We start from the raw sequence: 22011 nt of genomic DNA on the forward strand, positions 1-22011 counted from the left end.
GGCATTAATCAGGGAATATGCTAGGTGGCAGAACTGATATTACACGGATATTCTAGGTTGCGGATTTAAGGGTGAAGGTACTGGACGGCTGTACCGATCACATAGGTTGCCCAATAGGTGCACCGAAGCAATCAGTTAGTGAGCACTGAGTTCCACGGAATATTGTCATTCAGACCTGCGCTCTGGGTGGACAATCTGTATATCCAACGTTGCTCCTTTTCGAAGAGTCGTTGTGATAGTTTATCGCCTGGTGTCAGTTGTTCTATGACAGTCCATGTCATATCATTAGGCGTATGATTCATGGAAAGGTAGTGCTCAGTTAGTTTGGTTATCGATTTTTTGCACCGGATGGTGCTTCTGTGTTCTCCAATTCTTTGTTTAACCTTCCTACTGGTCATGCCAACGTAGCGTAAGTTGCATGGACAGATGATGAGGTACACAACGTTAGTACTGTTGCAATTTGAATGGGACCTGATGGTCCAGACTTTCCCTGGTTCCAAAGAAAGGGTTTTCGTGTTCTCCGTCAAATGGCACACACTGCAGTTACCGCATTTAAAGTGTCCGGTGGCGTGAGGAAGAGATTGTGGGAGATGATGTAACTAGATTCTTTGGTCTTGTATTAACGACCGCATCCTTTATGTTCCTGGCCCGTTTGAAGGAAAAAAGGGGTTTCTCCCATTTTAAATTGCCCGTATTAAGTATCTTCCAGTGTTTCTGGATGGACTTAGTCACTTGATTAGATGCCGGGCTGTAGGTAGTTACACAGGTCAGTGGGATTTGATCGTTGGTCTTTGTGACATCTTCCAGGAGTATTTCCCGTTGCTGGTTTCTTGCTCTTTTTTGGCTTTGGTTTAAGATCTTTTTTGGGTAGCCTCTAGACTCTAATTTCGAGGTAAGATCTTTTGCTTGGTCTCGGTAATCATTAAGGTTGCTACAGTTCCTACGTATTCTAAGGATTTGCCCATATGGCAGATTTTCTCTTAGTGGTCGCGGATGAAAACTTTCAAACCTAAGCAAGTTGTTTTTTGCTGTGGGTTTGTAATGGGTTTTGGTGCGTAATCGTCCGTTTTCCTTAGTGATCACCAATTCAAGGAAGACCATATTTGCGTGATCTCTCGTGTAAGTGAACCTCAAGTTGTTGTCCCTGGAGTTGAGCCAATCAAAAAAGGAATCAAGAGTAGTTTCAGGTCCCTGCCAGATGACAAAAATGTCATCTATATAACGTTTCCAAAACGTTATATTGGATCTGAAGGGGTTATCTGTATTAAGGATGAATTGTTGTTCGAAGTTATATACGTATAACCCCGCTACGGATGGGGCAAAAGTACTGCCCATAGAGGTACCCCCTGTTTGTAAATACAGTTTACCTTCATATTCGAAAAAGTTCTTTTTGAGAGCCAGTCTTGCACACTCCAAAATGAAATTTCTAGGTGTTCTATGTGTCCAAGCTTCATTGTTGAGCACTTGCTCGAGGACTTTGAGGGTATCATCTTGGGGTATGCTGGTGTAGAGACTCTCTATGTCGAAACTTACGAGTAGAGAGTTTTCATCTACATCAATTTGATCCAGAAGTTGGAGAAGATTCTTAGTATCCCGTAGGTATGTAGTGGTTTTTTGTACAATTGGTTTCAGAAATACGTCACAGAAGCGGGACAGAGGTTCCAGTAGAGATCCTATACTGGATACTATCGGTCTACCAGGGGGGGGGGGGTTGTTTTTATGCATTTTGGGAAGTGTGTAAAAATATGGAGTTTTTCCATCGTTTTTGCACAAAAAATCCCCCTCTTGTTTAGAGATGAAACCCCTGGATACCCCGTGTTCAACAAGGGATTTTATCTCTTGTTTCAGATCTTGTGAGGGGTCGTTTGGTAGTCTGCGGTAGTTCCTAGGCAGCCTCTCAGACAAGACGCGGATTGTAGGTTAGGTTTCAGGGGCATCTCTAAGATGCCCTCTGTAGTGCATTTTACATTAAATCCCACACTGGCATCAGTGTGGGTTTAATGTGCTGAGAAGTTTGAGATCAAACTTGTCAGTCTTCAGTGTAGCCATTATGGTGCTGTGGAGTTCATAATGACAACCTCCCAGCACCATATACTCTTAATGACGTCACTGCACTTACAGTACCCAGGAATGGCCCTGGGTAATGTAGGGGCACAGGGCTCATGCAGCTGTGCCCACACCACTGGCAGAGGACACCCAGCTAGAGGGGTGACTGATGTATGCCAGGGCAGTGGGTTTGTGGGCATGGCACACAAGGATGTGTGCCATGTTGACTCTTTGTTTAGTGCTGCACCAGGACACTCAGTCTGCAAAGGCAGTGTGTGGGTGTTAGGGTGCAGTGCCCCTAAGGGTGGCACAATAAGTGCTGAAGCCCATAGGGGTCTTCTCTGGTCACAATGCCCTGGGTACATAGGATACCATTTACCTGGGGTTGACATGTGGCCAAAGATGCCAATTGGGTTTTAGCTTCAATACAGTTTTAGGGAAGGAACACAGGCCCTGGGCACCTGATTGGCAGGAGCCCAGGGCACACTGTCAAACACATCAGCAATTCAGCAAAAAGTGGGGACATACCATGCAAGAAAGATGGCACTTTCTCACACTCATTCCTTTGCAGTTTTCTGAAGGGGTCAGTATAGTGAAAGGACACAAATTATGTCCTGCTAGATTATTTACCAGCTTGAAATAAGTACCCTGCATCATTACACCGCCCCAAGCTCCTTCTAGCCAATTGTATAGCAAACACAAAAACACCCGAGTTTGAGACTTACACTCAGATTCAGAGCCTTCATCCTCTACTTCCTCTTCCTCATCGCTCTCCTCCCCTTCGCTGTCATCCTCCTTCTCAATCTTCTGTCGCACACTGGTGAAGACCGACTGGAGCACGATGGAATCTTCATAGATCTGACGGGTGGGACAAAGAAAGTTACTTATCTTCAAAAGTTTAAGCAAGGAATCTCCAAACTTGTACACAATACAGCAAGACTGTTGCAATGCAATCGCTTTTTGTGTTGTCACCCCAAGTTTTTAATTCTTTGGACTGAGGGGCTCACCTGCTGGTAATCTCAAGTTCTAACACTGGAATGCTGTCCTCTAGTGCCCAGTGTATTTGCATTGACTTAAAGCCTGATTGGCCAATTTTGCATTCCTATAACGCCAAAGTGTTTGCTGCAGATATACCTCTGGCATGAACAGTTAAATGCCACTTGTGGACTTCAGCACCTATTGTGCCATCCACTAAAATGAGAGTAAAAACATGGCTTAAGACCTACCCTGTGCAAACTGACAGCAGCATCTTAAACCCTGCTGCACAGACCTGCCAAAATCACCCCTTTGACAGGTAAAAAAACTGATTTTAAATATAAATGTGTCACCCCTAAGCACACCTTTCTACACAAAAATTAAGGAAATGGCACATTTCCTGGGTGACAAGGCTCAAGACAACATTGTAGCTGGTCAGTGTGTAAATGACACATTAGAAAATTCAAAATATAGATTAAACACTCTAATCGGTGACTTTTGATGTGTACCAGCAACAAACTTCACTAAAACACTTATTTTTATATTTAATAAAAATCCTATCTAATAATAACTTCTAACTTTGTTATTAAATATATGGGAAATGTAATTTTTAGAAAGTTACCTTTACATTGCCTGAAACTACTCGAGGCTAATCTGCATGAGTTGATACTTGGCCTGAATTAGGTGTAAAAGAGGTATGAAAATTGATCTCAAGGCAAAGACAATGGCCTGGTAATTGGGAGGTGTTTTCTTTCCCTGGCATAAAGACCAATGGGCCTTTCCAGTCACAAGCAAATGTTATATGACACCTGGAAATGCTGCAGTTTTTATCCTCCTAGTCAAGCTGGCACCAAACCCATTGGGAGGTAGACTACCTCCAGAACCGGTTGTGATTGACTGGGTACTGTGCATTATCCTGGTCACATCCGTGTGTGGGCCCATAGACTCTGCACATTGGGAGAAAGGTTTCCCCTTCTTGTATTTTGAGTGCGAGGGGCACTGTAGGATTGCGCGAAGAAGAGCAAACAGGAACTGCTGAAAAAGTGGTCATGGTTGTCACATGAATATCCACCATGGAAGGTGAAGGATCACGTTTTACAACAACACTGGTATTCTAAATTGTTCCATCAGCTGTTTTGACAGTATTTTAGAATAGTTTAACAACCTTTTTGACATTGATGTATTTCGACTAACACTTAGCTCCCCCAGGAAGACGAACACCCACCCAGTCGATGTATAGAATCATGATAGATTTTTCTTTCAGACTTTTAAACCTCCCACTCTCTCCAACTATCTTTTACAGAAATAATCACTATATATTTGTCCCACTTCACCCATCATGGAACTAAGAGCAAACTTGGGGTTCTTCCCTTGAACAAACTGTGGTAAAGTGAAGTGATAAAAGGTAGGCCACCAGACACTTCTACACATCCTTCTTCCAATCAAGGCCATTGACCTTAGTCCACGGAATGTTTTTTTTAAACTTCTTTTAAACCTCTCTACCCCTCCATTTATTTGGGGATGACCGTGAGAACACTTCTTGTGAAGTAGGAGATTGGGCTATTATGTGGTGTGGTTGTAAGACACAAATGACAATGTCACAATCTTTAGCAGGTCCACTTAGGTTTTTTAATAAAGAAAAAGCTTAACTTAGTCATGGGTAGTTGTGGCACAAACGCAACACAATAAAAATAAGTCATCAATTTATAAAAATACAAGTATTTTTATCTTAAAATAGAGTCCAAAACAACACAAATTTATTGAAGGGGAACTGGAGATATGAATTCTTAAAGGTAATTAAATCAATGTAGCTTGACTCTGGGGAAATGCAATAAACTGTAGTATTAGGCGGTTTACCAGTTTTTATCTGATGGCTATTTATTTTCTTGGACTAGCCATTACGGGCTGGAAAACAATCTCAGGTCCAACAGTGTCAGGGTTTTTTCTGAACTTTCATCCTGCAACGCGGTCCAGCCAAGAGGTGGTCCTGATACGGGGGATGCAGGATACTGAAGAGATGTAATGAGCAGTCCTGGGGCCTCCCTGGTATTCACGAGAGTCAAGGATTGTCTCTGGCCTCAGGACTTTACCTCCTATGATGCAGAAAGGGAGTCCAGTGCAGGTCCAGTCCCTATGGGTTAACTAGTCTCCCAGCAATTGCAGCGGTTGCTTACTGATAAGCAAATCTTTTCTGTCTGGGAATTAGGGTCCACTTTGCCTATGGGTCCCTCGGGCTAGAGGAAAGCTCATGGAGGTCAGGACTTTGTCGCCCAGCAATTACTTTGGCATTTAGCGGCGGGCAGCTTTTGGTGATCCTGAAGCTTAATAAGAGGCTACCCAACTAGCCATTGGAATCATTTCTTCCGCCCTGGCAGAAGTGGAACTCTTTTGCACAAGTGGGCACACCAGACATAGTACTCCTTGAGGGTTTGTTGGGTGCAGTCCATTCTTTGGTGTAGCCTCCCTCTGCTGGGTCCAGGGAGCAGCAGGACCATTCTTCACAAATTTGGGAGGGTAGGTCTCACTAGCCCATGAGCCAATTGTTCCTGGGGGGTTGGTCTTCAACAATCCCAGGACACCCATTTCTACCTCAAACCATAATGGCACAAGCCCTTCTCCCCTGTGAGGAGCCCACAGGGTACCCAGCTTAATGAGCCCCTCCTCCAGGAAAACTGGTTCAGCAATAAGTTGTCCTCCCTCTAGAGGAGATTCTAGCCTATCTGCGCTCACAAATGCTTGGTAGGCAAAGGTGTGAAGGCCATCTGTGGCCACTGCCTGGTAGTCATCCTGCTAAAAGGGGTCGCACCTGCTCCTTGTTCCTGGAAGCGCTTCACACTTCCTAGCAGAGGGAAGCATGTTGTCTCAGGTAACAACTTCTGCAGACAGACAGGAAAGGCTACCAGAGGTTTGGGCAACAAAGTAGTGACTTTCTATAGTCACCTTTCTATTAAAAGTTACCTTAAATCCAATTTCATCAATGAGTCTGCTTTAATGTAACAAATGATTTGATACTTGGGAGTAATATCTTTGGTGGTACCAAATTGAAGTTAGCATCAAGTGGCTAGCAAAACTTAATGTTAGTAAATAGGACTACCAGTCTTGCTACAGGGAAAGGATTAGTTACTTACCTGTGTAGGAAAGTGCTAATTTTTTGCATGGTTACCCCCACTTTTTGATGTACTTTGACTGAGTGTGCACTGGGTCCCTGGCAATCAAGTTCCCTATGTCTTTGTTCTTTCCCAAAAACTGTACCTTTGTTTCCACAGTTGGCACACCTCTGGCCCACATATAAGTCCCTTGTACAAGGTACTAATGGCATTGTGACCAGAGAGGGTCTCTAAGGGCTGTAGCATATATCGTGCCAGCCTCAGAGACTACTCACCAAACATGTACACACTGGCATTGTAGACTGTGTGTTTTGGTGCAGACAAAACTTCAGAGTCGACACAAGCACTTCCTGTGGCATAGGTAAGTCACCCCCCTAGCAGGCCTCACAGCCCCAAGGCACGGTGCACTATACCACTGGTGAGGGCATAGCTGCATGAGCAATATGCCCCTACAGTGTCCAAGGCCATTCTTACTCAGTTATGATGGATGTGCTTGCCCATCTAATCACGCACTGTTCACTTACACAAGTGAACAGTGCGTGATTAGATGGGCAAGCACACCCATCATAACTGACTATTCAACACAAAGGAGTGACTATCCTTAATAATCACAGCACCAGTGGATTAAAACAATAGAATTGGAATACAACGGAGTGCTCCTCACACACCCAATAACCCAAGGCCATTCTTAGACATTGTAAATGCAGTGAAGCCATATTGAGTATATGGCCGGGGGTTTGTCATCATAGTATTGAACTTATCAGCAAGATTAACCTGCACTGATGTCAGTGGTGGATTTATTACAATATGCACTCAGAGGGCATCTTAGAGATGTCCGATGAAAAACTAACAACTCCCCCCGTGTCCAGCTGACTGGTCTGCACCCGCATGCCACACACAGACATGTTTCTGACCCCCTGAAGTGGGAGCCCTTGTGCTCTTGTGGGTCAGGGACAAAGCCTGCTTGGGGTGGAGGTGCTTCTCACCTACCCCCAAGCAAAACAGCATTCAGGGTGGTGAGCCTCAAAGGCTTCCTGCCCCTTGTTCTGCTCGCCAGGGCCACTCCAGCAAGTGGAGATAACCGCCCCCTTGACCAAGTACCTCTTTTGGCGGCAAGGTCAGCATGAAAATTAGCAGTCTGGAGAGGTGTGTCCCCTCTCAGCCAGGACCACCCGAAGGATTTTAGCCAATAAAATTAGGAAATGCCCACTCCCCAAAGGGAGGTGTAGAAATTGCCCCTTTTTGCATGGTTACCCCACAATTGGCACAACTCTGGAACACATGCAAGTCCCTTGTACCAGGTATCCCTGGTACCAAAGCCCTTGTGACCTGAGGGAGCCTCTGAGGGCCGCAGCATGTATTATGCCACCCTCAAGAGACCTCCCACCTTAATACCCACACCCTGCCACAGCAAACTGGGTGTTTTTGAACTGACCAAACCATAGCATCGACATGGCACACATCCCTGTTTCCATCCATGTTTGCCACGCCCACCAACACTGCCTGTGGCATGGTTAAGCCAACCCTCTAGCTGGCCTTACAGCACGAAAAGCAGGGCGCACATACCCAGGTGGGGGCATAGCTGCAGGAGCAATATGCCCCTACAATGACTGTGCCATTCTCAGACACTGTAAGTGCAGTGAAGCGATTTTGAATACATGGGCTGGAAGTTTGTCACCATGAACTCCAAAGCTCCAGATGGCTTTACTAAAGTCTAGGAGGTTTGGTAGCAAACTTCCCATCACATTAAATCCACACTGATGCCATTGTTGGATTTAATGAAAAATGCACTCAGAAGGCATTTTGAGATGCCCCCCGAAAAACTACCAACCCCGACGTGGTTCCTGACTGGCTCCCAGCCATCTGCCAACACCAGACAGGCTTCTGGAGCCCTGGGTAGAGAGCCTTCGCTCTCTGGGTCTGGAAACAAAGCACATCCTGGGCAGAGGTGTCATGCCTCCTCCACCAGGATGGGCAGGGTCCTCGAACAGGGAGCTTCAAAGGCCTGCCACATTTGTTAGCTGCCCCCACCCTTTTGCTGCTATCAGCAACTGGCTCCCACCGGTTCTGAACTCAAATCTGGGTGCGCAAACCAGTGGGAAAACCTAGCCAGGATGGGAGGTGTGCCCACCTCTGCCAACCTCACCCTTCAGGTGGAGGAGGCAAAGTGAAGGCCACCTCTCAGCACTCCCTATTCTCGAAGATCGGGGGACCCCTCTATTGAGGAAGAGGCCTATGCCCCACTCCCACTGGAGGATGGCATACTAGGGGGGAAGACACCCAAGGGAAGGGATCCTTTGGTCCTAACCTGCACACGCCTGTAACGCCCCCAAATCTAGTATGACCCTGAAGAACAAGTTACTTACCTTCGGTAACGATATATCTGTAAGAAACAGTAGTTAGTATTAGATTCCTTACCTTAGAATATCCCCAGGCGTCAGTCTGGATCCGGAAACTTTTGCGTAGCAGTACCCCTGCGCGTCGGTAGGCGTCGTCTGCAGGCATCCCCTGCGGCTCCGCGTCCGTCGTCGTGCGCCGTGATGACGTCGCTGGAGTATATAGACGCCGCCTCCGCGCGCTGACGTCAGTTCTTTGCACACAGCTTTTCCGCGCCAGAACACGCAGAGCCATGTGAGAACCAACACTGGTGCCATTAGAAACTAGGGCCCTGAAAGGGATGTCCTTAACCGTAGGTATCAGTTCGCAGAACGGGGAGGATGGGTGGGGCGGTAAGGAATCTAATACTAACTACTGTTTCTTACAGATATATCGTTACCGAAGGTAAGTAACTTGTTCATCTGAAAGAAGCAGGTTAGTATTAGATTCCTTACCTTAGAATAGATATCCCAGCAATACCAACCCCGGTGGTGGGTCTGCGAACCAATACAATCCTACACCAGAAAGTCCTGGAGGACCGAACGGCCAAAGAAGCCATCCCTCCGGACTTGACTGTCCAGGCAGTAGTGCCTCGCAAAGGTGTGCAGCGAGGCCCACGTAGCCGCCTGGCAAATGTCCTGCAAAGGGACTCCCCGGTTCAGGGCAGTAGTAGCCGCCGTGGCCCGAGTGGAATGGGCTCTCAGCCCAACAGGAGGCTCCTTCCGAGCCAAAGAGTAGCACGCTTTGATGCACAGGACGACCCACCGAGAGATGGTCCGTTTCTGTACCGCCCTTCCCTTCTTCTCACCCACGTAGCCAACAAACAGTTGGTCATCCACCCGGAACTGGCGTGTGCGATCCATATAAAATGAAAGCGCACGTTTTGGGTCCAGACGATGGAGCCGCTCCTCATCTTTTGAAGGATGCGGAGGCGGGAAGGAGGGTAAGGTGATGGACTGCCCGATGTGAAAAGCAGAAACTACTTTGGGCAGGAAAGAAGGTCTAGTCCTCAGAACCACCTTGTCTGGATGAATGGACATGAAAGGAGGTTTGACAGAAAGAGCCTGGAGCTCACTCACTCTCCTGGCAGAGGTGATAGCAACCAGGAAGGCCGTCTTCAAAGTCAGGAGACGGAGAGGACAGGAATGAAGCGGCTCAAAGGGAGCGCACATCAAGAAAGTCAGAACCAGGTTCAAGTCCCACTGAGGCATCACGAACGGAACAGGTGGATACATGTGCGTGATGCCCTTCAAGAATCTCGTTACAATAGGGGACTTGAACAAAGATGGCTGATCAGGTAGCCTCAAGAAGGCGGAAAGGGCAGAAAGGTAGCCCTTGATAGTGCCCAGAGCAGAGCCCTGCTGGGCAAGAGAGAGAAGAAAGAGGAGAACCTCGGAGAGAGGGGCAGAAAGGGGATCCACAGCCTTTGCTGTGCACCATGCCACAAATCTGTTCCACCGGCAGGCGTATACCGACTGTAGGAGAGTAGGGTCTGCAATCCTATGATCACCCAGATTTTTGCTTTTTGCTGCACTGGTTTACGACTTTCCCTGGCTGTGGGCCTGCTAATCAGACCCACAGCCTAGCTGTTCTCTCTATCCAAATTGTACTTAGGTACTGAATTGGCACTGGGCCCTCTCCAAGTCCCTGTACCCAGGGCTGAGGTGCACCCAGAAGTCTCCCAGGGGCTGAAGCATGTATTATGCCACCCCTGGATTGACTAACTAAAACTGACACAACTGGCTGCACGACAGCTGGGGCAAGGTGGTGTACTCACCCTTTGCTTTAGATATAGTATACCTATATCTAACCCTAAAAATGGACACACAGATCTCCTATCAGTCACTCCTATAGCAGGCCTTAACAATCCTGAAGGCAGAGTGCTTGGAATCGTGTGAGATGGTGCTCTGGCATGAGCTGAGCCTGTCTGCGGCTTTCGGGATCCATCCCTTAGCCGTTTCCATGATATCGCATACCATATACTCTTAAGTGCATTATAATCCTCGCGGTTATGTGCCAACTCTGGTATCGCTTTATCAAAACATGTCGAGTAAGGTGTCATACGAATTGGAATACTAACCCCTCGCCAATTCTGGCGACGGGGTTAGCATTCCACCCTTCTAGAGGGACACGACATGCCTGTAACCTATAACCCGGTTAAAAGTCAGACAGAGCCTTAGCATCCACAAAATGGATGCTGCCACCGAGACACAAGTCTGCCCTCCTGCTGCTGGGAGTACTCCCAGAGCAGGAGATAAGGACAAAGGGTTTCCTGCCAGGGGCGGTGCCAGCACCGTCCCAGACAGGGTTTTGTGTATTGTAGGTAGGCAGGGCTTTAGAGGAAGGTGACTGCACGTGGCACCCCAGTGCTCACTGTGCATAGGCTGGCTGGAACCAGTTCCAGGGTCACTCCAGACCCTGTGCTGGGGAAAAGCCCGCCAAGGAAGTGGGTGTAACCACCCCCCTCCTGGTCCCACCCATAGGGCAGGACTTAGTCGCGTGCCAGCCCCCTTTTCCCAGATAAAGGTAGAGACTGGCCCCCTTCCAAATCAGATCATCTTTGGAATCAAGATACCACTTTCCACGAAAGGACTTCACGATTTCTTCTTCAAGATTCTCCCTTGTGGCTAAGGAGTAGTCACCCTGCATCCGCAGGCACCATCCAAGAACACTGCGGTCTGCTGTAAGTCCTTCCTCCGGAATCCGACTGCCCAGCTCGACGAGAACCGGCTTCCCTGGCACCTCTGACCTCTACCCACCTCTACAGCCCAGCTGAGAACCGTGGGTGCGACGAGACCTCAAGGGACCGGCCATCTGCAAGACTGCACGACTTCTTTCCAGCAAGCCCGCCGAGTAATCTACTGGTGAGTGCTTTGGGGTCCGAGAAGCCCCGACTCTGAGCAGCTCCAGCTCCGAAGTGCAGCCCCCCAGCATCTCCACGATCTGCGTGGGGCCCTTCTGCTTCCCGCTGCTCACCGCGTTGTTTGGCTACTAGCCCGTTGGCTTGTGGCCTTCCTGACGACGCCCGACGACATTTCTGCTGCTGGTCTGGTTGCTCCAGACTGGCCCTTGCTCCCTTCCAGAAGAGGAGCACCCCGGACCCTCCTGGTCCACTCAAGACGCCATTTTGAGTCCACCGCGTGGGCTTGAATTAGCCAAGGCTTGTTGCCCAATCCTGGGTAACTTCGACGCCAACGACTTCATCCTTCGTGGGACAGCTCGCACCTCCATCCTGGTCGCCGACAACGCCTCCTGGTCCGAGAGACTGCAGAGCCCAGCAGTGCCCACTCACCTGACTGCGGTGACTTCGCCCGGTGCCATCCTGGTGCCCACTTAATCACTGGCTAGTGATTCAAGAACTTGGTCCCCTCTGCTTTCAGGTTTTCTTCTTCCTTGATCCAGGCTTGGATCCATCGAACTTTTCTTCACTGGTCGCCTGCCAGCAACTTCTTCCTTCCAGGCTCCTGGTCCGGCAACGAGATCCCCGACGTCTTTTCAGACCTATGCAGCTGCAGCCCCTGGGCTAGGTAACTTCGGCACTCCGGTGTCCCAGCATAGCCTCACTATCCAAGGGTCAGGATCCACTGTCGTTTTCTCCCTACCAGGTCGGGTTCGCCCGTGAACACTAACTTTGTGAATTCTAGCTTCCATAGACTTTGTCCCGCATCCCGCGTGAGAGTGCACACTCTGCACCCGAGTCCCCTGGGCCTCCTAGTAGTAATCTAACGATTCCCTAGTCCAGTCCTAGCGATTCCAAAGCCTATTAGAACTGTGACTTACCTGCTAGTAATTCGCATTCCACTTTTAGTGTATATGGTTTTTCGTGCCCCTCGGGCATTTGTGTAACGTGCTAACTTAAAAGTATTTTCGTAAGAGTTTTGTTGTGTGCCTAGCACCCTGTCCTCATAAAGAGTACAGGGTTGTTGTGATTCTAATAAATACACTGTTTATTTTCATAACACTTGTGTGGTGTCCTTTCACTGGGTGTTCAAGGGGTAATGTGATGGTAAAACAGCTGGCTTAACACGCCCTCTAGAGTCTTAGCCTTAGACTGCTCGTATCCATGCTACTAGGATAGCTTGTCTATAAGGTTGACTTACAACCAATCATCAATAAGGGTTGTTTGGACTGATATATAGTGATCACTAGAATAGTGAGCACTGCACATCAGGCCAACTTCTCACACCGACTTTGTGGAGGGACGCCTGGCTGCCAGAATCACATTACAGACTTCAGGAGGCAAGTCAAATGGCCTCAACTGTCGCCGCTCAATCTCCACGCATGGAGGTGGAGACTGGACAGGTTCGGGTGGAGGACCGTCCCCTGCTGCTGCGACAGAAGGTCCTCCTGAAGGGGCAGGCGGATCGAGGGACCGACTGACATGCTGAGTAGCTCGGGATACCAGTACCTTCGAGCCCAGTCCGGAGCCACAAGGATAACTTGGGCCCGGTCGCGCCTGATCTTCTTCAGCACTCTGGGCAGAAGTGGTATAGGCGGAAAGGCGTACAACAGACCGCAACTCCACTCGCGCCGAAAGGCGTCGCCGTGCGAGTGCCGTCTTGGAAACTCCAACGCGCAGAACTGATGACATTGCGCGTTCTCTTCTGTGGCGAATAGATCTAACCAAGGCTCTCCCCATTGCAGAAAGAGGCCTTTCGTCACGTCCGAGTTCAGACGCCATTCGTGATCCACCGAGCACCGACGGCTGAGTTCGTCCGCCCTGGCGTTCAGAGAACCTGCCAGGTGTTGAACCGTCAGAGTCACGCCCTGACGTTCCAGCCATTGCCAGAGACGCAGGGCCTCCTGGCAAAGGGTCCACGACCCCACTCCGCCCTGCTTGTTGCAGTACCACATGGCGGTGGTGTTGTCCGTGAACACCTGCACTACACTCCCGTTGACAAAGGGGAGGAATGCCTTCAGTGCTAGGCGAATCGCCCGCAGCTCCAACATGTTGATATGGAGCCGGGACTCCGCCGGAGACCAGATGCCTCTGATCTCCGCCTCTCCCAAGTGGCCTCCCCAGCCCTGGAGGGACGCGTCCGTCACAACTACGTGCTCCGGTTGGGGAAGGGAGAGGGATCTGCCTCTGACCCAATCGCGGTCCGTAAGCCACCACTGCAACTGTCTCGCAGCGCCCTCCGAGATCAGGACATGGTCGGATAGGTTGCCCTGATGCTGGGCCCACTGAAACTTCAGGTTCCACTGCAGAGCCCGCATCCGCCACCGGGCGTGATGCACCAGAAGGATGCAGGAAGCCATCAGCCCCAGCAGCCGCAGCGTCAACCTGACCGAAACCCGGGATAACGGCTGAAAGATGGGAGTCAAAGCCTGTATATCCCGGACCCGCCGTTCCGGAGGATAAACCCGAAACTGCGCCGAGTCGAGAACCGCTCCGATGAAAAGGAGCTTTTGAGAAGGACACAGGTGTGATTTCGGCACATTGATGGAAAACCCCAGCTCGTGCAGGAGGTCTGCCGTCATCTGAAGGTGGTGGACGACTGTCTGGGGCGAGCCCGCCCTTAACAACCAGTCGTCGAGGTAGGGGAAGACTGAAACCCCTAACCGGCGCAGATGAGCTGCGACCACCGCCATCACTTTCGTGAACACCCGTGGGGCGCTGGTAAGGCCGAATGGGAGCACGATAAACTGAAAGTGCTCGTGGCCTACCGTGAACCGCAGGTAACGCCGGTGGGCCTGCAGGACGGGGATGTGAAAATACGCATCCTGCAAGTCCAACGCCACCATCCAGTCTTGCGGGTCTAGAGCAGCCAAGACCTGAGCCAAAGTCAACATCTTGAACTTCTCCTTCCGGAGGAAGCCGTTGACGTTCCGTAGATCCAAGATAGGACGCAGGCCCCCCTTGTCCTTCTTGGGTACCAGAAAGTAGTGGGAATAGCAACCACACCCTACTTCTGGCCCAGGAACGCGCTCGATGGCCCCCTTGGCCAAGAGGGCCGTAACTTCCTCCTGCAGAAGTGTCAAGTGGTCCCCCGACACACGGTGGTTCTGCGGTGGCATGGCTGGAGGAGTGGTCTCGAAGGGGAGGGAGTAGCCCCTTCGGACGAGCTGCAGCACCCACCTGTCCGATGTGATAGTGCGCCAGCGGGAGTGGTGATGGCGAACCCTGCCACCCACTGGCGTCACATGGGCCTGAAAGCTCGGACTAGGAGGATTTGGAGGCTGATGCTGCGGGGGGAGGTGTGGTCTGACCCCGCCGTTGTCCCCGACCGCCTCCACGGCGGAATCCACGTCCGCCACCGCGTTGAGAAGTATTCTGCGGTGCGTGGCTGGCAGCACGTGTGGGACCGCCCCTTCCGTGGCCACGAAAGGAGCGAAACGAACCCGTTTGCTGGCGCTGGGTCGAGAGACCCAAGGACTTAGCCGTGACCCTGGAGTCCTTGAAGCGCTCAAGCGCGTGGTCCGCTTTGTCGCCAAACAGGCGACTGCCATCGAACGGCATGTCCATCAAAGTATTTTGGACATCCGTCGAAAAGTTGGCGGATCTCAGCCAGGCGTGGCGACGAATCGCCACCGTCGTGGACATCGCTCTGCCCAGCGAGTCGGTCGTATCAAGGCCACACCTGATGGAATATCTCGCCGCGTCTCGGCCTTCAATCATAGCCTGGCCGAGCTTGTCCCGTACCTCCTGCGGGCATTGCGGCAGACACTCCGCGACCGTATCCCACAGAGAGTGGGTGTAGCGGCCCAAGAGGCATGCGGTGTTGCAAGACCGCAGTCCCAGACTCAGGGACGAGAAGACCTTCTTGCCATACTGGTCGTACCTCTTTGATTCCCGGTCAGGCGGGGCCGACGGGAATGCGGTTTGGGAAGTGGAGGCCTGGATCACCAGACTCTCAGGGGTGGGATGGGTGGACAGGAACTTAGGGTCGTCCGGACACGGACGGTGGCGTCTGGCCACGTTCCTATCAACAGGCGAACCTGAAGCGGGCCTGGACCACATGCCCAAAAGAACGTCTGTCAAGGCTTCATTGAACGGCAGCAGAGGCTCCTGTGGGCATGACTGCGGTTTGAAGACCTCGGTGAGGATGTTAGGCCTCACTTTAGCGACGGGGAGCTCAAGGCGTAAAGCCTTGGCAGCCCTCATCAACACCACTGAATAAGCAGCCCCAGCCTCCGAAGCCACAGTAGGAGGCGAGACAAAACCAGGGTTAGGAGAATCATCCAGACCACTGGCCTCACCCAAGTCACCTGTCCAGTCCACGTCGTACTGACACTCGCGTGACAGAGGGTCCTCAGACCCCTCCCAACCCTCTCCATAATCTTCATCCTCACCATATTCTGAGTCAACGATGTAGACCGGCTCCACGGGGCCAATGGGCCCCATCGGCGCCGGACTCGGCGTCGGGCGACGCCGGTCCGACTCCGCGTCCGGAGTAGGAGAGGGAGTGGGGGTGGCGCCGCCCGGAGCCGGCGCCGGAGCCCCGACGCCGCGCGGAGGCGGCACCATGGGTTGCCCCGATGGAATCGGCGCCGGAGAGGCCGGAGGACCAGCCGGCGTCGACCCCGAAGGGCCCAGCGGCGCCGGGGCCGGAGCCGCCGGCGGCGTCGGGGCCGGAGCACCCGACGGCGTCGGGGCAGGAGCACCCGAACCGCTCGGGCCCCCGGACGGGACCACCGGGCCCGCAGGCGCCGTAGGCCCCGTCGGAGGAGACAGCGCCCTCATGGCCATGAAGAACTCCTCTATCTCCTCGCGCGACGCGCCTTGCCCAGGGACCGACGGGTATGGGGCAGGCAGCGTCGGCGACCCACGCGGGGGTGGGGCTACCCGAACCCCCGGCCGCATCGCACGAGCGTCGGGGGGAGTCGGGGGTGCGATGACGACGCCCCGACTTCTTGTGTTTCTTACCTGAGGAACCGGAGGAATGGTGACGACTTCCGGAGCGCTCGTGGCGGCTCCGCGACCGTTCTCTCGACCGCTCCCTCGACCTCCGGCCGGACCGGGACCGCTCTCGACGCGGGGCCGACACCCGGAGCTCGAGAAGCTTGCGGGACCGCTCCCGTCTAGCCTTAGTCGTCAAGGCCCGGCAGTCGACGCAGGACTCCACGTCGTGGTCCGCGCCCAGGCACCGGAGGCAGAGTCGATGGTGGTCGGAGACCGACATCGTGCGATCACACCCGTCACAGTTCTTAAAACTGGGCATCCTACCGGCACCTTAAGAGTTAGAGTTATCAAAAAACTTTGGTCAAAAGACCGGAGTACTGCTCTTCGGATCTGCGCTAACTGGCGCGGAAAAAAGAAGAACTGACGTCAGCGCGCGGAGGCGGCGTCTATATACTCCAGCGACGTCATCACGGCGCACGACGCCGACGACGGACGCGGAGCCGCAGGGGACGCCTGCAGACGACGCCTACCGACGCGCAGGGGTACTGCTACGCAAAAGTTTCCGGATCCAGACTGACGCCTGGGGATATTCTAAGGTAAGGAATCTAATACTAACCTGTTTCTTTCAGATCCTTGCCTCTCTAGATTCGATGTGACAAGAAGGACTGTAGAGCTGTGCTGCAGAAGAGGACAATGACGACAACTGCTTTGGTCCCGGCCCTAATGGCTTGTCTCCTGCTCTGAAACCCCTGCAAGCTCAAACCGGTGTCTCCTGCAGCCAGCGGCCTTCAAGAACCCCGGGGACTGTCCCCGTCTTGATAAAGAACTCTGATCTCCGTGGACACCGGATCTGTCCAACACCAACCCAAGCCAGGACTTCAGATCTAGCTGGATATGCGAGTCCTCACCACTCTGCACCCGAAGCCCATGGCCCGAGTTCGATAGGCCCAACACCCCTGCGAGGTCTCCCCGGCAATCCTGACCTGTGTTGTAGCATGCCACGACCTCCACCGACCTTCTCCTCAAAACCTGCAGTCTCATCTTGAAGGGTGCTCCCCCGACTACGACTGGAAACAGTGAGAAGAACCCGACAACAGGACACCCCTGCACCCGCAGCTCCTGAGGGGCCTGACCCCAGTGTCCTGGTGTCCAGCAACTCTTCATCTTCATCCTCCAGTCGTTGGTCCCCATTGTCCAGTCTTCTGGCTCCGGCCTGCAGTCCTTTTCCGCTACCAACATCCTCCATTGTAAAGCATTAGGCTCACAACACCTCCTGAGCACCCTGCACAAGGCTGCCCTGAACCACTGGTGGTATGGACTTTGTGCCAACCTGGGACCCCTTTCGACTTACTTTAATCCCAGGAGCTTGACTCCCACAAACAAGTGGCCTGTCTGTGAGCAGCCCCTAACTGGGGTGCCCACCAGCCCCATTGACTAGCACTGGCACCTCAAACCCTGCAGCCCTAGTGCCGCTGGTGGTGCTCCTTGAGTGTCACGCTGAACCTTGGGGAAGCATGGTTCTACCCCCCAAAACTCCAATCCTAAAATCGTTTATTTACGAGTAAACTTAACTCTTCGTTTTTCTCCATAGGACTGAAGAACAAGTGCAAGAAAGTGTCCTCTTTTTCATGGTTTCCCCCACTTTTTGCCAAACTGCTGATATACTTTGACTGAGTGTGCCCTTTGTGCCTGCTAAACAGGTACCCAGGGCCTATCTTCTTTCCTTAAAATTGCATTAAGACAAAACCCAATTGGCACTCTTTGGCCACAGGTCAGTCCCTTGTAAATGGTACAATAGCTACCAAGGGTACTGTGATCAGGGAAGGCATCTAAGGGCTGCAGCACTTATTGTGCCACACTTAGAGGCCCTGTATGTACGTATGTACAGCCCCCCCCCCCCTGAATTTGCAGGCTGTGTATTTTCGTGCAGAACAAACTGAAGAGTCGACATGGCACACACAAAAGAGAAGCTGAGGTGCACTTAAGTCCCTCCAACTTACCTGCCCAGCTGTTGCTTCTTCCCAGAAACCTTCCTGGACTGAGCCGTCAGCCAAAATCGGCAACTCCCATTAACAAGCTTCGGCATAGCCAATAGGTCTCGCCTTTGGGACCTTATAAGTTTTTAGTAATGCTTTACAAAATCGTGGGTGGAAGCTTGAACACATTTATTAGCCATAGCCATATATCTGCTTCACTGCAGAGGCAGAGACATGAAAGCTGATTTCCAGGGGTAGCGCCTGCCCTCTGACGCGCATCCTCATACCAAACTGTCAAGGGATTAGAGAGAATACGATTACATTATTAAGAATCAATGCTACCAGGCAACATGTGTTCAACCATCTAGACCAGTGCAGCTATAGCGTGTGCTTGCTGCAAACACTGGCAACACAAAAAGATAAGCATTTAAAACATCAAAATGCGAGGGATGGCAGCCAACATGGAGACAGTAAACCCATGGGACTCAGTTGGTCCTACTCACTGCTTCTCCATTTTACCAGTTGGTTAAACCACCTCACTCCATTGTATCTTGGCTACCAAGCCTGACGACACGACTCATGTATTAAAAAACAAAACAGGCTATCACCCAGAAATTAACTGCAGAAAGATAAAACTTGAATACTGTAGGTACCCCTTGCAATCTGATCCAGCTTCCAATGTGAAAACGGCTGAACCGGTCTTTTATCCTCACGATGTTGATAAAAGAAGCACAAATATAATGTCAAGAACGATACTGAAAGGGTTAAAGTGCAACTCCAAACGGTGGTGTGGGCTGCACAATGAGCCAGTAATGGTCTTCACAAATGCAGCCCAAATCCTGCTTCAAGCAGTGGAGGCTCTTTGGGACAGTCTGATCACTCGGATATTATTTGTTTTTCTGCTTGTTTAAGATGCCCAGAAGCTGTTTTTTATCAGCAGGGGATTGTTGCTAATCTAAGGCAGCAGCCGTGCCATCAGGGCTTGGAGGGCAACGCGGCCCAGGGGGTGGGTCATTTGGCTCCTCGAAGTCAGCAGACGAATTACTGATCACTTCAAAGAAACAACTAGCAGTCCCCTCCCTGTTTTTCTCCTCAAAACACGATTTGGGCAGTCTCATCCCCGGCAGCAGCCGGGCACGGATACAACCACTTTTCCTAACAGTTGATAAAAGCATGCAGTACCCTTTTTTTCTGAAGACTATAAAGGTTTCTCAATGAATGCAGGGCTTTAAGAAACAAACTTAAAAAAAAAAGGTCCTGCCACTTTACATAGCGAACCAAAACATGCGAAATGACATACAATTTGCCGCGCTCTTCCACGTCTACCTCTGGCTATAAATAACAGCAACACGTTTTTAAATTGTGCAGTGTCCTTTGTGCTCTCTTCCTGCCCACACTGGAAGCACGGTGCGCCACGCACTATAAACACAACCTTCTCATCAATGTGCAGGATTCCTAAGAACGGGGAAGGCACAAAGACCGCCTCACCCAGGAGCCGAGTAAAACTACAGCGTTTCATGTGAGTCACTGCGCACATCCCACACGCGGGCCCTGCGGCTAAGCTCAGCCCTTCAGCTGCTGGAATGCACAACCCGGGGGGAGGCTGCCCCGGGCTGCGGGTACAGAACGGCGCTCTGGAAGAAAACTTAATAAAGTGTCATTTATGTAGCACCTAAAGCCAGCATGCAGGTACTACATCTGCTATTTTAAGCGGAAGCTCCTCTCAAGTAAAGCAAGTATTTGCAATGCAAAAGGTCTCGCATTAGGAAAGTGAGAGCTATTGGTATTGTAAATGACATTTTTTTAATGTGTGTTGGCTTTGAAAATATATAAATTAATAGCATTGTTATTTACAAAGCCAATAGCTTACACTTTCCTAATGCGAGTCCTATTGGCTATGGCAGTGCTTGTTGGTAGCAAGCAAGGACAGTGCTGTTGTGGCGCTGAGTGATGCTGTTGTGGCGCCGAGTGATGATGTGGTTGGGCTGAGTGATGTGGTGGTGTATTAGAGTGATGTGGTGTATTAGAGTGATGTGGTGTATTAGATTGATGTGGTGGTGTCTCAGAGTGATGTGGTGGTGTCCCAGAGTGATGTGGTGGTGTCCCAGAGTGATGTGGTGTCCCAGAGTGATGTGGTGGTGTCCCAGAGTGTTGTGGTGGTGTCCCAGAGTGATGTGGTGGTGTCCCAGAGTGATGTGGTGGTGTTCGTGAGTGATGTGGTGGTGTCCCACAGTGATGTGGCGGTGTTCCGAGTGATGTGGCGGTGTCCCAGAGTGATGTGGCGGTGTCCCAGAGTGATATGGCGGTGTCCCAGAGTGATGTGGCGGTGTCCCAGAGTGATGTGGCGGTGTCCCAGAGTGATGTGGCGGTGTCCCTGAGTGATGTGGTGGTGTTGTGTGGCGTGCAGCAGTGTGAGGCGTGCAGCAGTGTGAGGCGTGCAGCAGTGTGAGGCGTGCAGCAGTGTGAGGCGTGCAGCAGTGTGAGGCGTGCAGCAGTGTGAGGCGTGCAGCAGAGTGAGGCGTGCAGCAGAGTGAGGCGTGCAGCAGAGTGAGGCATGCAGCAGAGTGAGGCGTGCAGCAGAGTGAGGCATGCAGCAGAGTGAGGCGTGCAGCAGAGAGGCGTGCAGCAGTGTGAGGCGTGCAGCAGTGTGAGGCGTGCAGCAGGGTGAGGCTTGCAGCAGGGTGAGGCTTGCAGCAGGGTGAGGCGTGCAGCAGTGTGCGGCGTGCAGCAGTGTGCGGCGTGCAGCAGTGTGCGGCGTGCAGCAGTGTGCGGCGTGCAGCAGTGTGCGGCGTGCAGCAGTGAGAGGCATGCAGCAGTGTGAGGCGTGCAGCAGTGTGAGGCGTGCAGCAGTGTGAGGCGTGCAGCAGTGTGTGGCGTGTAGCAGTGTGCGGCGTGCAGCAGTGTGCAGCAGTGTGAGGCGTGCAGCAGTGTGAGGCGTGCAGCAGTGTGAGGCGTGCAGCAGTGTGAGGCGTGCAGCAGTGTGAGGCGTGCAGCAGTGTGAGGCGTGCAGCAGTGTGCGGCGTGCAGCAGTGTGAGGCGTGCAGCAGTGTGAGGCGTGCAGCAATGTGGCGTGCAGCAGAGTGTGGCGTGCAGCAGTGTGTGGCGTGCAGCAGTGTGTGGCGTGCAGCAGTGTGTGGCGTGCAGCAGTGTGTGGCGTGCAGCAGTGTGTGGGGTGCAGCAGTGTGAGGCAGTGTGCGGCGTGCAGCAGAGTGCGGCGTGCAGCAGTGTGAGGCGTGCAGCAGTGTGAGTAATGCAGCAGTGTGAGGCATGCAGCAGTGTGAGGCATGCAGCAGTGTGAGGCGTGCAGCAGTGTGAGGCGTGCAGAAGTGTGAGGCATGCAGCAGTGTGAGTAATGCAGCAGTGTGCGGCGTGCAGCAGTGTGAGGCGGGCAGCAGTGTGAGGCGGGCAGCAGTGTGAGGCGGGCAGCAGTGTGAGGCGTGCGGAAGTGTGCAGCATGCAGTAGAATGAGTAATGCAGCAGTGTGCGGCGTGCAGCAGTGTGTGGCGTGCAGCAGTGTGTGGCGTGCAGCAGTGTGTGGCGTGCAGCAGTGTGAGTAATGCAGTAGTGTGAGGCGTGCAGCAGTGTGAGGCGTGCAGCAGTGTGAGGCGTGCAGCAGTGTGAGGCGTGCGGTAGTGTGCAGCATGCAGCAGTGCGAGTAAGGCAGCAGTGTGCGGCGTACAGCAGTGTG

General features: G+C 52.0%; 1 protein-coding gene across 5 annotated transcripts in view; it reads right to left on the reverse strand.

Moving 5' to 3' along the window:
- SMARCA4 (SWI/SNF related BAF chromatin remodeling complex subunit ATPase 4) overlaps nt 1-22011 on the reverse strand; it is a 778095-nt gene that overhangs the window by 155771 nt on the left and 600313 nt on the right. For all 5 annotated transcript variants that reach the window (XM_078684950.1, XM_078684957.1, XM_078684972.1 and 2 more), the window contains exon 32: nt 2772-2904. In XM_078684950.1, the coding sequence (XP_078541076.1) occupies nt 2772-2904 (133 nt within the window). The remainder of the gene's footprint in view (nt 1-2771; nt 2905-22011) is intronic.

The sequence above is a fragment of the Lissotriton helveticus genome, chromosome 1_1 (genome assembly GCF_964261635.1).
Source record: "Lissotriton helveticus chromosome 1_1, aLisHel1.1, whole genome shotgun sequence".
In the NCBI taxonomy this organism is placed as follows: Eukaryota; Metazoa; Chordata; class Amphibia; order Caudata; family Salamandridae; genus Lissotriton; species Lissotriton helveticus.